At 40.9% G+C, this 13,234-nt stretch overlaps 1 protein-coding gene across 50 annotated transcripts in view; it reads right to left on the bottom strand.

Moving 5' to 3' along the window:
• Nucleotides 1-824: 824 nt before the first annotated feature.
• Nucleotides 825-13,234, bottom strand: part of camk2b1 (calcium/calmodulin-dependent protein kinase (CaM kinase) II beta 1) — a 78,383-nt gene continuing 65,973 nt past the window's right edge. For 25 of the 50 annotated variants that reach the window (XM_039802234.1, XM_039802231.1, XM_039802228.1 and 22 more), the window contains 7 exons: nucleotides 11,856-11,945; nucleotides 10,345-10,488; nucleotides 9,517-9,693; nucleotides 8,620-8,695; nucleotides 8,435-8,529; nucleotides 7,744-7,977; nucleotides 825-6,249 (listed from right to left, as the gene is read on the bottom strand). In XM_039802234.1, coding sequence (XP_039658168.1) covers nucleotides 7,745-7,977; nucleotides 8,435-8,529; nucleotides 8,620-8,695; nucleotides 9,517-9,693; nucleotides 10,345-10,488; nucleotides 11,856-11,945 — 815 coding nt within the window. In that variant the 3' untranslated portion in view covers nucleotides 825-6,249; nucleotide 7,744. Of the gene's footprint in view, nucleotides 6,250-7,743; nucleotides 7,978-8,434; nucleotides 8,530-8,619; nucleotides 8,696-9,516; nucleotides 9,694-10,344; nucleotides 10,489-11,855; nucleotides 11,946-13,234 lie in introns of those variants that run through there. The other 25 variants (XM_039802253.1, XM_039802249.1, XM_039802252.1 and 22 more) reach the window with 5 other exon arrangements.

A 13,234-nucleotide genomic window follows, 5' to 3' on the forward strand; every position in this document is an offset into this window, starting at 1 on the left:
CAAAATACATTTCTGATCTGCTACTACATTATGACCCACCCAGACCTCTAAGGTCGTCTGGGACAGGTCTACTTGTTGTACCCAGAGTCAGAACTAAACAGGGGGAAGCAGCGTTCAGTTTTTATGCTCCACATATCTGGAACAAACTCCCAGAAACCTGCAGGTCCGCTGCAACTCTCAGTTCTTTTAAATCTAAGCTAAAGACCTATCTTTTTGATGTTGCTTTTCTTTAAATAATCTATTAACTTTAATTTCTTATACTGCACTGTAACTTTTATTCTTATACTGCACTATCAATTTTATTCTTGTCTTTTAATGTTTTTAATTTGTTTATTAATGTTTTTAAATTGTTTTCAATTGTTTTTAACTGCTCTTTAATGTTTTATGTAAAGCACTTTGAATTGCCCTGTTGCTGAAATGTGCTATACAAATAAAAGCGCTTGCCTTGCCTTGCCTTAAGTTTGATCGTTTGATTTCATTTTCTAATTTTCCCAGTATGAGCATCGACCTTAAGTTGTACTTTGCAAAATGGACCAAACAGTGAAGTTAATGTGCTAGTAAAGAATGTTAAATATTAAAAGGTTGCTGACAGCTGTCACCTTAATTTCTAACAATCTTTATGATTCCATAGCGGCATTTATTTCACAATTATTTAACCTTTATGAAGTTGAAGCTGAGTTGCTGTTTACGTACTGTATACATACACTGTAGATTCACTTTATGTTGGATTCAAAAACTTCTTGATTTCTGTCCCAAGTTACTTGTATCAATAAAAAAAAATCTGATCAAAATTTTGATGTTTGCAAACACTGAAACTGATTCACTTTTCTATTTAAATGATCATTTTATTGATAACACCTTAACACATTTTCTCGAAGTTATAGAAACACGTGTAGCATGTAAGAGAACAGAGCAATAATCCGAAGAATCAGAGAAGTAGAGGATTCATATTATTATACAGAAGAAACCCAAAGTGACAGAAAGAGACAAAGGAGAAACTAGAAAGAGCTGACTGCAGAGAAATGATTAAAATCAGGTTGGAAACCCAGGGAATGGGAGAAGAGTGAGAGACACCCTACGAAGAGAAGCCAACTCAGTGTTGTCAGTGCAACTCAGTCACTGGCTGGAGGAAGAGGATGGCAGAGCTTCAGAGTGAACACAGTGGCTCCAGTTCATCTCGGTAAAGCTCCGTCTGACTAAACCGCTGAAAGGAAGGCAGCAGAGCTCGCACTGACCTCAAGAGACCACAGGAGGACAGTTATTGTAGTTTATATGTTGTAGTCTATATGTAGGGCTGCACTATTAATCATTTTCTATCATGTCAGCTTTGATCATTCATACACAATCATGATTTATCATTTGATTTGGTTAAGAATGTATAAAGTGTGGAAACAGTTTGTGATGTAATTGAATAAAGGAAAATGATGTTTTGTTCCCCAAAATCACAGAGGAAAACTACCATGTATCAACATCATGATCATGGCCTCAAACTGTAATCAGAACGGTCATTTTGGTCATAACTGTGCAGCCCTGATTAATAATTATAATGAAAGCTTTGTTCTTATTCTGCAGTGATAAACTGCTGTTGTCTCTGACTGGATGACCGGTTACAATTGACGCTAAAGTCAACTTATTGTGCAGCTACGTCAGAAGCGTCAAAGACGTGTCAACCTGCGTGTTTGTGCTCTACTCTGCGTGACTGCGCCCCCTGCTGGAGCTCATCCACTCTCTGAAACGGCTTCTAATCTGGCCGTTGGACTCAAGTGGCGTTTCTCAAAGTGACATGCAGGCTCAGTGAAGCCGTCGCTCTCGGTGCCGGTGGTTAACAGGCGCTCCTCGTGTTCTCTCAGCTACGAACAAAAGGCAGCCATTCTGCACTGACAACACAAGATCGCCACAGAAAAGCATGCGAGATAATCTTCATCACACCATCATCATCACCACCACCACCACCACCACTGTCAACATCCTTATAGTCCCACAGTCATTAACATCATCATCTTGAGACAAAAATAGTTATATGCACTTTAAAAGCTGAGAAAAATAGACAGAGAGGCCGAGTATACCAGCATTCAGTAGAAAATGAGAAAACAAATAAAAAGGAAAACACCTAAAAACAAGTGTCCCGTTGACTGTCATGCAAAAATAAAAAATGCCAGCTACGCTGCTAGTTAGTTGCAGTTATGTAACACTGTGAACTCCCTCGTTCTAAATATGTGAATCTTATATTGATTTTCAAGGCTAGTAAAACACACTAAGAACAGAAGAACAACAACTTTGCAATGTACATGCTGCTATCTCTTCTTTTTTTTTTGGAGGCGAGGGGGGGGGGGGTCATGTCTGGTTAGCACGATCACACATGAACGCCTTAGGGTAACCGTTGACCTTTTAGTATTAGAACAGGGCCAAGTAGGCAATAACACGGTTACTGGATGAGACACGAGTATAATACAACAACTCAGTGGTTCACTTTGAAAAAAAGCTTCATCACCTCAAAAAAAAGTAAAAAAAAAAAAAAGAAGGCGATAAAGCTTCGGAGGGATAGTTCACTCCAAAATTCAATCCTGTATCATATGAGTTTTAAAGTGATAGATGTCCCACTCTGGCAAAGTGGTAATGACCTAAGTGGAAGTAAAACGATGGACATCATAAAACAGAAAAAAAATGATGTCAAAAACAACTTCCATCTAAAGTTGCAAAAGAAAAACAGCAGAAAAAGAAAAAGTAAATCACACCATGTTGGTCATTACAGAAAAGCACATGCAGGATGCAAATTCGGTTTACTATCCCGTTAAAACAGTCATGTTTTACATGGAGCGGTGTCCCTTTGAACAGCAATAGACAGTACCTGCACAAGTGCATGAGCTGTACAACCGGAAAACAAAACCAAAACAAAAAAGAGAAGAACACCATAAAATCATTCCACTAAAATAAATAAATACATTTACAAAATAAATAGAAACCTGAGGACTATTCACCAAACTGACTGCCTGGCCTCTTTAATATCTTGGTCTGACCAATAGGGGCGAGACAAATGTGAAGGCAGCCAATGGTGGAGGAGCTGATCGCAAGTCAAATCCCCACAAAAACAGTTTTCAGTGCTGCAAAGTCCATCGGATTAATCCCGTCACCCCTAGCACAAGCACTTTTTATCATAAAAAGCTGATAAAACATGAAAAACATAATACATAGGAAAAAAAAAAAAAAAAGAGATTAAATCATAAGAAAAAAAAAGCCCTGGGCTGAAGGCAGGGGACTGATATGTCCTCCGAAATAAAGCCTTCTCCTTCCATCTCTCACACAACATACATCTCCAATATTTCTCCTGACTTGTAAAGAATACATACTGAGAGCAACAGATACATACTTTCACACTCACACACACACACAAATATTGCACCCTGTGGCAAAGGACTGCCCTGAAAGGAGGAACCAGACCGCCGAACAGAGAAGCCCTAAGCAAACCTCACTGTCTGCAGACGTTTATGAACTCATGGTACGTCGGGAAAATCCTCACACTTGTGGAGGTTTCAAGCATACCTTGATTCTTCATTACTGATATGGGTCTATAAGTGTATGTGCTTTGAATAAACAAACAGGCAGCGGCACCATCTTTCTGCACTATAGCTCTGGAAGTGAGAAAGGTCAGGCGTCTTCTGGGATTCTGTTTTTAGAGCACTGACTTCTTTTGTTTGTCATTTGGATATAAAAAAAAAAAAAAGTTCCCTACAGCACCGAGATCTAGTGAGTTAAATATATCCCAACTTTTAAGAAAAGAGCACTGAGCACTAAATGGGTTTTCAGCTGTCACCTAGCAACAGCAGAAGCCACTAACCCCGGAGCACCTTTTTAACACCAATAGCCTGAAAAACACTTGTGGAAAAACGGACCGACGCAAAACTGAAGTGCTACTGTGAGCAAGAAATAGTGCTCAGTTTCTTGTCGTGAAAAAATATTGCAATTATAACGAGCTACTTTGATGTTACAGTTTGGCGTATTTCTCTTATACCACACCAAAATATTTCATAATAACAGGAAGCCTTTTTCATCAGATCACAACTTGGTTTAACAAGAAATGACATTACATTTTTGATGTTTTTGAAATTTTTTTTTTTTAGTTCTTTCATATCTGTTAATGAGTTTTACCTAGCAGTTAAAGGTGCAGTAGGTAAGACTTATACAACTAACTTTCTGTCATATTTGCAATCACTGCTCATGCACATTCATTCTCCTTATGGGGGGAGGGGCTTAGGAGACCGTTTTGTGCTTTAGCAGAAAGGGGGTAGGGACTGAGAAGTTGTTGATGTTCAAATTCTTTGGCTAAGACCTGGATCTTCGAAATCCTACCTACGGCACCTTTAACATGATCAGATAAATGAGGCATTTAGTAATTTTATTTATTTTATTAGTATTTTTACAATAGGACAGCCTTGAATAAATGGTTTGTTGTATAAAAACACTATTATCCCAACATTTTAGTGTCCAGTTAAACCTGTTTATGTTTCTCTGGTCAAAGATTAGCCTAGTCCAGAACTTCACTTTAAAACAGGACTGGGATTTGTGTCCATGCAGCCTGTCGTGCCCCTCCACTTCATTTAGGAGAAATGATGCCACCTGTAACAGTTCTTTCTTCAGTATAGCCACATGTTTAAATAATGTTCTTAATGTATGGTTCTATGTACACGACTGTTCTCAATCAGAGCAGAATCTGACTTCAAATATCTCATCCCAAGAATTGAATTCAAATCAAATGATTCCTTTAAAGAATCATAGTCGGTTTCTCTGATATTGCCGACGATATTTCCTCTTTGGACCGGATGCTTTTCTGGTTGCAACATGGAACATACAAATAATTTCTTCTTATATAACAACACACCAACTTATTTTGTGATGATGTGAAAAGTAGATGTGTTATTATAATGTATAGTTTCTTGTTAAAACAAAATAAGGTATCTTGTTATATCAACAAAATGTTGTCCCTGTAATGAGAAACATATTTTTTTGTCAATGGTGGCAGCAATACAAATCAAGGAACACTGTCACTAACAGGAAAACAAGTTTTTCTTCGTCTTTAGAGCTCACCATTCAGGATGCGAAAGCGCAGGGCATTCTACCATTATAGTGTTATCCATGAAGATGGAAAAGTAAGATGATGATGATCATGATATAACTCTTGTTGCATGCCGTTTTGTTTTGTAAGTGTGAAATGTTCAGTTTGAGGCACTGAGCTCAGCTAACCTCGTCTCCGGCTGTTTACTTTGCAGCGAGGGAAAAGCAACTGGTTCCTTAAACTGTACAGTAATCATGTTTGGACTAGAACACACTTTGTGTCTGGTTTAAATAACCACTCACACACACACACACACACACACACACACAAAGACTCACTCTCTACATTCACACAACACCATCAGACATACCCCTTTAAAAAAAAAAAAAAAGGAAAACCGAAAAACAAACAAACTAAAACATGTTGACCATGAACTTGGGTGCAGAATTATAGCTCACATACAAGAAGCAAATTACTAAAAACTGCCAATATAATTTTCTACTTAAATAGCCACAATAGAAAACAGCCACTGTTATAATTGGGGGAAAAACATGCTTTCTTAAAAAGATAAAGAGAAAAACAAAAAAAGATTTCCTTCAACTCTAGTAACCACTGGCATTGAGTATTTCGAATTATACAAATTACATATACAACTACAAATGTGTAATAATAATAACCATAATGGTAATAATATAGTCATGATAATAACAGATTTTACTTAAAACTTTACATATTGTATTTCCAGTGCAGTGTTTATGTCACACAAGTGTGGATTCACAGGAGGACAGGGTTGGTGTCACAAAAATTGCAGAAACGCGGAGAGACCACAGGAAGAAGGAATCACACCGAGTGCTGAAACCCCCCCCACCCCCTGCCCACCGCCCCCACCCATCACCCAGTGTGCCGGAGGGAAGAAGAGGAAACCAGAGGGGTGAAGGCTGTAAAGCTGTTTGTTTGATACTTGTCAGAAGATGTTGTAGGGCAGGTGATAGATGAGTGGGGAGTAGTAGTAAAAGAAGAGATGCATGCTGGGGGGTTGAGGCTGGGCGTCCAGTGAGGGAGGGTTTGTTGTTGAAGGGCCCATCCCCAAACCAAAGCTGGACTTGTTCTTTCATCCCTTCCCTCCTCCTCCTCCTCCTCCTCCTCCTCCTCCTCTCTCCAGCAGAGCACTCCTGACAGACAAAACTACGGCATTCAACCTGAAAAGGAAAAACAAAACAGCGTCAAATAAAATAAATATATGTCAATGAAAGTGCGACTGAGAGCAGAGATCAGAGCAGGCGCAGCCCACTCGACATTTGGGGAAATAGAATTATTAATTTTTTTGATTAAAGTTAGTTTAGAACACGTGTCAAACTCAAGGCCCGCAGACAAAATTTTGATTCAACCCACATATCAATTTTAGGTCACAATACATTTTGGCTAGTTGTGCGGCAAACTAAATAGACGGTAAACTGTTTTTCAAACTCCAATTACGCAACTCTCAAAGCAGAATTTGGCAGATTTACCAACTTTGAGACTCCGAAATTCCCACAGAATTTTTTTGTCGTAAAAAATGTAATCTTTGTTTTGCTTGATTAGCCAAACTCTATGATGGCTAAGGAACTCTTTGCTGTCTTTTTAGGGTTTTATGTAACAAAACGTTGCAACGTCCAAAAAAAGTGATATGCAGTAATACAGTCAAAGATATTTTTCTTTTTACGATGTATGCATGTTAACTCTACAAGGCTGGCGCTCGATGGGATTCTCTTTTCCAGTGTGGCCCTCAGTGAAAATGAGTTTGACACCCCTGGATTAGATGATTGAGAACACTGAGGTCTGCATGGTAAATATGAAACTACCACCAGCAGCCAGTAATCTTAGATTAGCATTAATTAGCCCGGCTCTGTCCAAAGGTAGTCTATATCCTTCGCGTTCCACTTTCGTGATTGCTCCGGTGCTGCAGGAAATTCCGCCGGATGCATGTATTTTCCGTTTTTCTTCCGCTTTCTTTGCGTTGAAATTTTAAATTTGGTGGATTTATGAGGACTATGGTTAACTGCTCCTCAGATCTCCGCATGGTGAATCCAGACAGCTAGCTAGACCATCTGTCCAATCTGAGTTTTCTCTTGCACGCGTCTTTGCAGCGCGGCGTTTAGCACCGCCTATGACAATTCTGATTGGTTTAAAGAAATAAACCAGAGCATGTTTTTCTCCCATCCCCGAAAGCTATGTAGAGTAGCCAGACCCTCCTTCAGCGTGCTTTTGGAGGAGGGTCTGGCAGAGCGAGACTAGTCGGTGGGTAACTGTCACTCTGAAGATGCATATACGCCTGGTGTTCTGTTCACTCATTGGAGGGACTGACTCCACATTGGGCCGCTGTGCCTTTTGTGAAATCATGTTGCTCCTATACTTGCAAATATATATATTTTTAATAAAATACAAAGACCCAAGGTGGTTATTAATCTGTTTCGGTTTCCAGCGTCAGTGTTTGCTTCTGGAATTTTTACTGCAGCCAATTCAGGTTACTCTTGCATTCATGTGGAGTTTTGCTTGCCCTGCTGCAAAGGAAACTTCCACTACAAATGCCACCTCTAAAACGTCATTATACACTATTTTTGGTGAACATTAAACAAACGCTATAGAGGTTCTAGTAGGTGGATTTCTAAACTTTGAACTTTGAATCCTGCTGTCAGGTTTGCTGTAGTCCATACCTCACTGGAGTGGCGCAGCTGGTGCACCTGAGCAGTGGAAGTGGATGTTCTGCCACTTGCTGTCTCTGCGATGCCAGACGCGAGTTTCCTCCGACTGGCTGGACCGTGGCCGACCCTGGTTGTCAACAAACTGAGTCAGGCGGATGTACGCGATGCAGGCCGCGTCCTCGCCAATCAGGTGGACGTGGGGGTTCAGGATGGTGGTGTGGATGGGCTTGCTGTTCTTAGCCAGAACTGAAAAGATGACAATCAACAATTTCAGGAGAAAAAATGAGCACGGTTTGGATTTTGAGGACAACAAAGTGTGTAATGTGATGTGTAAATGTAACACTAATCGTCTCAGTCTCTGTGGAGTTGGGAGTTGCTGTGGAATATCGTTGGCAAGTCTAGTTTTTTCAAGATGGAGCTTTTGTTAGATTTCTTTGCTTTCATGTTTCATTTGTCGCTTCCTGTGAAAATATTTCCTAATGTGGTCTATTTCTGACACCTGAAACCAGCAAAAGGAAAAATGTATAGCCGCTAAATGAGAGAAGACTGACCGCATTTCTCTTTTTGAGCCACATTTTGTGATTCAAACAAATCCGACGTGTATGGTTACACTAAAAGTTAAGATCAAGAAGATTAAACAGAAAGAAACAATTATATGAAATAAACATGATTAAAAAAAAAGAAATACATCTATTAATCTTACGGTTCTCAAAGTAGAATCTGTGGAAGTCCATCCCCTCTACCAGGTTGCCGAGCGCCTCCGGCTCAAATGAAGTCAGTCCAGGGTCGCAGATCTTACTGAAGAGGATAGAGCAGGACATGTTTATAAAGACATATAAAAACATTCATTTTAAACTATGCATTTGAACACAAAAAACGCAGACTCACGCGTAAGCCTCAAAGTCTCCATTGTTGATCGCCTCTATCAGCTGCTCAGTGATCTTGATAATTTCTTGTTTGCGTACTGCAGAGGATAGTAGGCACAGAGGTTAATCGGAGGTAATCGCAACATTTGGACAGATGGAGAGCAGTTGTGTTTTTATTCATTTTAATTTTCACGCAACAACACAGATGCACAGGCAAGTTAGAACCCCATCATACATTCACACTCCCTGAGAAACTGTTATTTGTGAAAATCTGGAACTAATGTTTCAACTTCTCTTGTCGTCTATAATGAGCTGAAAAATGTATGGTGAAATAGCTGTAATTGTGCTCAGGGTGGATTCTATATAACAAACATTGACACCATACAAGTTAATTCACTCTTGAATTAATTTGGGGTTGAATTTCAAAGGAAACACAAACATCCAGACACAATAGAGAGCCTTGTGATCCTGAACGACTGTCAAAAACACCGTAATACACACACACACACACACACACACACACACACACACACACACACACACACACACAAGGAATTTCCTTATATCACCGCAAACAAGGTCACCTGTGTATTTAAAGGCATCACAACTATTCAAAAGCAACCAAACGATGCATAAATCTGTGTGCAGTCAGCAGTACTTTCCATGGCAGACTGAAGGAAGTTAATAAGACTCAGAAGCAAAAAGCACACACATCCAGATGGTTCAATTTCCAACTTGGCTGACAAAGGAGCAGTTTACGACAATGTACTTTACTTTATGTACCGGTTTACCAAAAGCAGAACACACTGACTGTTAAATATGCTTGCTCACGCACAGGCCTGCGAGGAAATGTCATTTCATCAGGCCCCGTGATTGGCTAATATGCGTAGGGTCAGGGTGGGACATGCTCGGTACTCACTCTGGGAGGAAGACAGGGAAAGGCTGGAGGGGGAGTGAGGGGGAGGTGGGGAGGTGGTGTGGGCAGGTGGAGGGGTGGGCCTGGCGCAAGGTACCGGCGCCGGAGCAGCGTCAACCTCGGGTGCAGGGGCCGCCGGCACCCTGCGAACACTGCTTACCAAGTCTGTGAGCCGAGACACTGAGTGCCGTCCAGGCAGGCAGGATGGATGGATGGATGGATGGGTGGAGGAATGCAAAAGAACAGATTATGATAATAAAGGAATAAAGAAATAAAGAAATACGTAAATCCCTTCAGGAATTTGTATATTTGTGGTCACAATAAGTAAACCACAGTGTCTGCAATCTTACTAATTACTAATAAAAAACTACTTTGTTTTGCACTACATACTCAACACAGAGGAAAATTCAGCGCTCAGTTCTGGTTTTATGTGGAAGCCCTTAATTTGCATACATTTATTATTAAATGTCTAATTCTACTTCAAATATAAAGAACATAATTTAAACTAGAATTACCGACTTGAAGTTGTATGCTTCCGCCAACCAGACAAGTTGCAGTTTACATCCATGTCTGTCTGGACTCATGTAATATATGTAGTGAAGACTTTGAAGGAAATTAATAAAATTAAGTTTACATTGGTATATCTTACTATATACTGTTTGGACCCAAATGTTTTATCCTTTTGTGTCAATAAAATAACTAGAGCTTGGAAATAAGCTGCTTTACTCCTTTTTCTCTCTTTTGAAAATTAGACAAAAGTCACATGGCCACTTATTTCTCTTCCAGTGGTCCTTTACTATACACTCCCTGTTCTAGCTCTTTTCTACTTACTCTGCATGGGGACAACAGGGGTGTGTGGAGGGGAGGGGGCGGAGAGGGCAGCAGGAGGTGGAGTGCTGGTTCTCCCTTCCCCGTCGGATGTGGGCCCTGAGCCCCTACGCACTGAGCCCAGCAGGTCAGCAAACTTTGTGGCAGCTTAGGAAGTAGGAAGGGAGGAACATGGGAGACAGTGCACTGAAATGGAAGGTTGACTATAGCATTGTGGCCTGAATGAACAAACTTTGTCCTGGAGAGCACTAAGACAAGCCGGCAATTCAGCCAAACAAGAAAAAGAAGGGAGGATATATCAAGCGTTAAAGACAGGGTTGGTAATGTTGAAAAGCTAGCAAGATTCGAAAGTAGCATCTCCATCGGGGCTCCATCTAAACCCCCACCCCCCCGGGCTGGGTGCTCCGACCCACACACAGACGTGCAAGAGCACTGCTGCGGTGCTGCTTCAGAGCGGAGTGGACAAAGGACCACAATTTTACTTCATGTCTCATCCACCGGTAAGCAAACACCGAATATTAAACCAAAAATAACTGTTAGCAATGCAGTGCCAACGTGCATGGAGCTCAGGCTCGTACACCGGTGGAGTAGAGTACGTGCAGCGGGGGAAAGTAGGCATTTCATTGGTTCTTTCCAAGCGGACCGCAAGGCAGTGATTGGTGGGCATTTTTACAGGATTACAGCAGCTACGATGATGATGGACATTTTTCACTATCTTTTCAGAGCCCATAAGTTATTTATTTCTGTTGGGGTGTAAAGATATATATATATATATATATATATATATATATATACACACACACACACACACACACACACACACACACACACACACACACACACACACACACACACACACACACACACACAGTATATCAAACAATATACAGCATATGATATATAAGTGTTTATTGGAAATAGTTACCAACCCGGCCTTTAACAGCAATGAATGAAGTCTCATTTACTGTGCAACTGTGGCACTGGATGTATCATTAGAGCTCTCGAAGACAAAGAAGGGAGCAAAAAAGACAATGCTTAGAAATGTCTGAAAAACAATGATAAAACACAGATTGTAATGAAGCAGTCTTGTATTGCTATTCTACGTACGTCCATGGGAAGGAGACAACGAGATATTCTACACACACTTGGCGTGGGCGGAACAGGGAGGGAGGATGGTATAGTGGAGGAGTAGAAATACTACAAAGCATCTCACTGTTTTTCAGAGAATGGCTTGTTTTTTTTTGACTATTTATGTTGTTATTTAAATGTTTTAGACTGTCTGATAGTAAGACGTGGGAATGGTGCTGACTTACAAGACTCTAATTGAGGAATAAAGTCAGGGCACATTAAAAGAGGGATTTAGTGGTGCTAAATGGCAGCAGATGAATGCTTTTAATACATGCAGGGACGCTGAATGGAATACACACAAGGAAGGATTTTGTCAAGGTGAATTGCTGGATTTGCATGGGTGTGTGTGTGTTACAGGCTGCATTTGGCGGGCCATGCTGACTTACAGTACACAGGAGCTGAGGAGCCCTGAGAGCTATCTGGCTGGGAGCTTGTGCTGGACTGCGCCTTAAGCGAGCTGTTGTCTAAGCTCTTTCCTGATATGCGCACACACACACACACACACACACACACACACACACACACACACACACACACACACACACACACACACACACACACACACACACACACACACAGAATAAGACCAAACACACACATGAGAGAGAAGAAATCCAGCCGCACATATTGCACACAAAAAACACAAAGAAATGTTGCAGTGACAAATGATAGTGTGAGATGACATGGTGGGGGCAGATAAATACAAGATGATAAACCCAATCAACCTTTTCCCGCTCTGAGAAATGATGGCTACTTTTCCCTGACAGTCCTCCGTCACTAGATCTCATTGAAAAAGAATCATTATCCCAGTTAATGGCTCCATTACATCAGGATTTACCACTGTAGCTGCTGCTGCATGTGAGGTTTTACTGAGGCTCTAATAAAAGTCTTGCCAGTGAGCAGAGGATGGATGATGACAACGGTGATGGCCTTGAGAGCGAGAGAGAGTCGGATGTTACTCATTACCACTCGTCTGTTTAATCAGTTGGCACAGAGGGAAACGCAACGCATGAACACGCATTGACAACTAGAGGGAAAGAAAGAGTCCCTGCAGGAAAAAAAAAAAAGATGGCACGAGACTGGGCAAAAGAGGAAACAGATTGTTTTGTTTGTTGAGTTTTGTTTCAACAGTACCACAAAATTCACAGACCAACACAAACAATCCACAACATCTGTATCAATAAATGTGCATTATCCTACTCTAAGAAACCAAATGTAATCAACAGGAAATACAAAGAAAAAAGAGGTCACAGAACAGCCTACGCTGCTTGACTGACAAGTGATTGCTAGAAAGTCCAATGCAGAAACATCCCATCAATTAGCACTTCATTCCACAAATGTCACAAAAACAGAGTAACGTCAGGCATAGCAAGTTAACAGCATGTCATCCTACAAATCATAACAGATGTAAAAGAATTATCACCTACACAGTGAAACTGTAGATTAACGACTAGCAGCCCTCAGAAAAGATATTCTTTACTATAAAAGCACTGAGAGTACTGAAAAGATATGTGTTCAAATGCTCCAAGAGCCACCACAGGTGTTGGGTTACAAACCAGCTGTCGAGCTGTCTAACCCTAACCCTGACAAGATCCTACAAAGGCCAACGTGACACAAACTATTCCACGAACCATCCCCTTCCTCCCGCACTCACCTGGCTCTTGTAGTTTTCTCTGGCGCTAACCGGCTGCAGGTTCGTATCTTAAGAGTCTTAAAACTGCTGTGTGAGCCTAATGCTATCCAAGGGTGGCGCTAGCAGGGCGGT

The sequence above is a fragment of the Perca fluviatilis genome, chromosome 6, assembly GCF_010015445.1.
Source record: "Perca fluviatilis chromosome 6, GENO_Pfluv_1.0, whole genome shotgun sequence".
Lineage (NCBI taxonomy): Eukaryota > Metazoa > Chordata > Actinopteri > Perciformes > Percidae > Perca > Perca fluviatilis.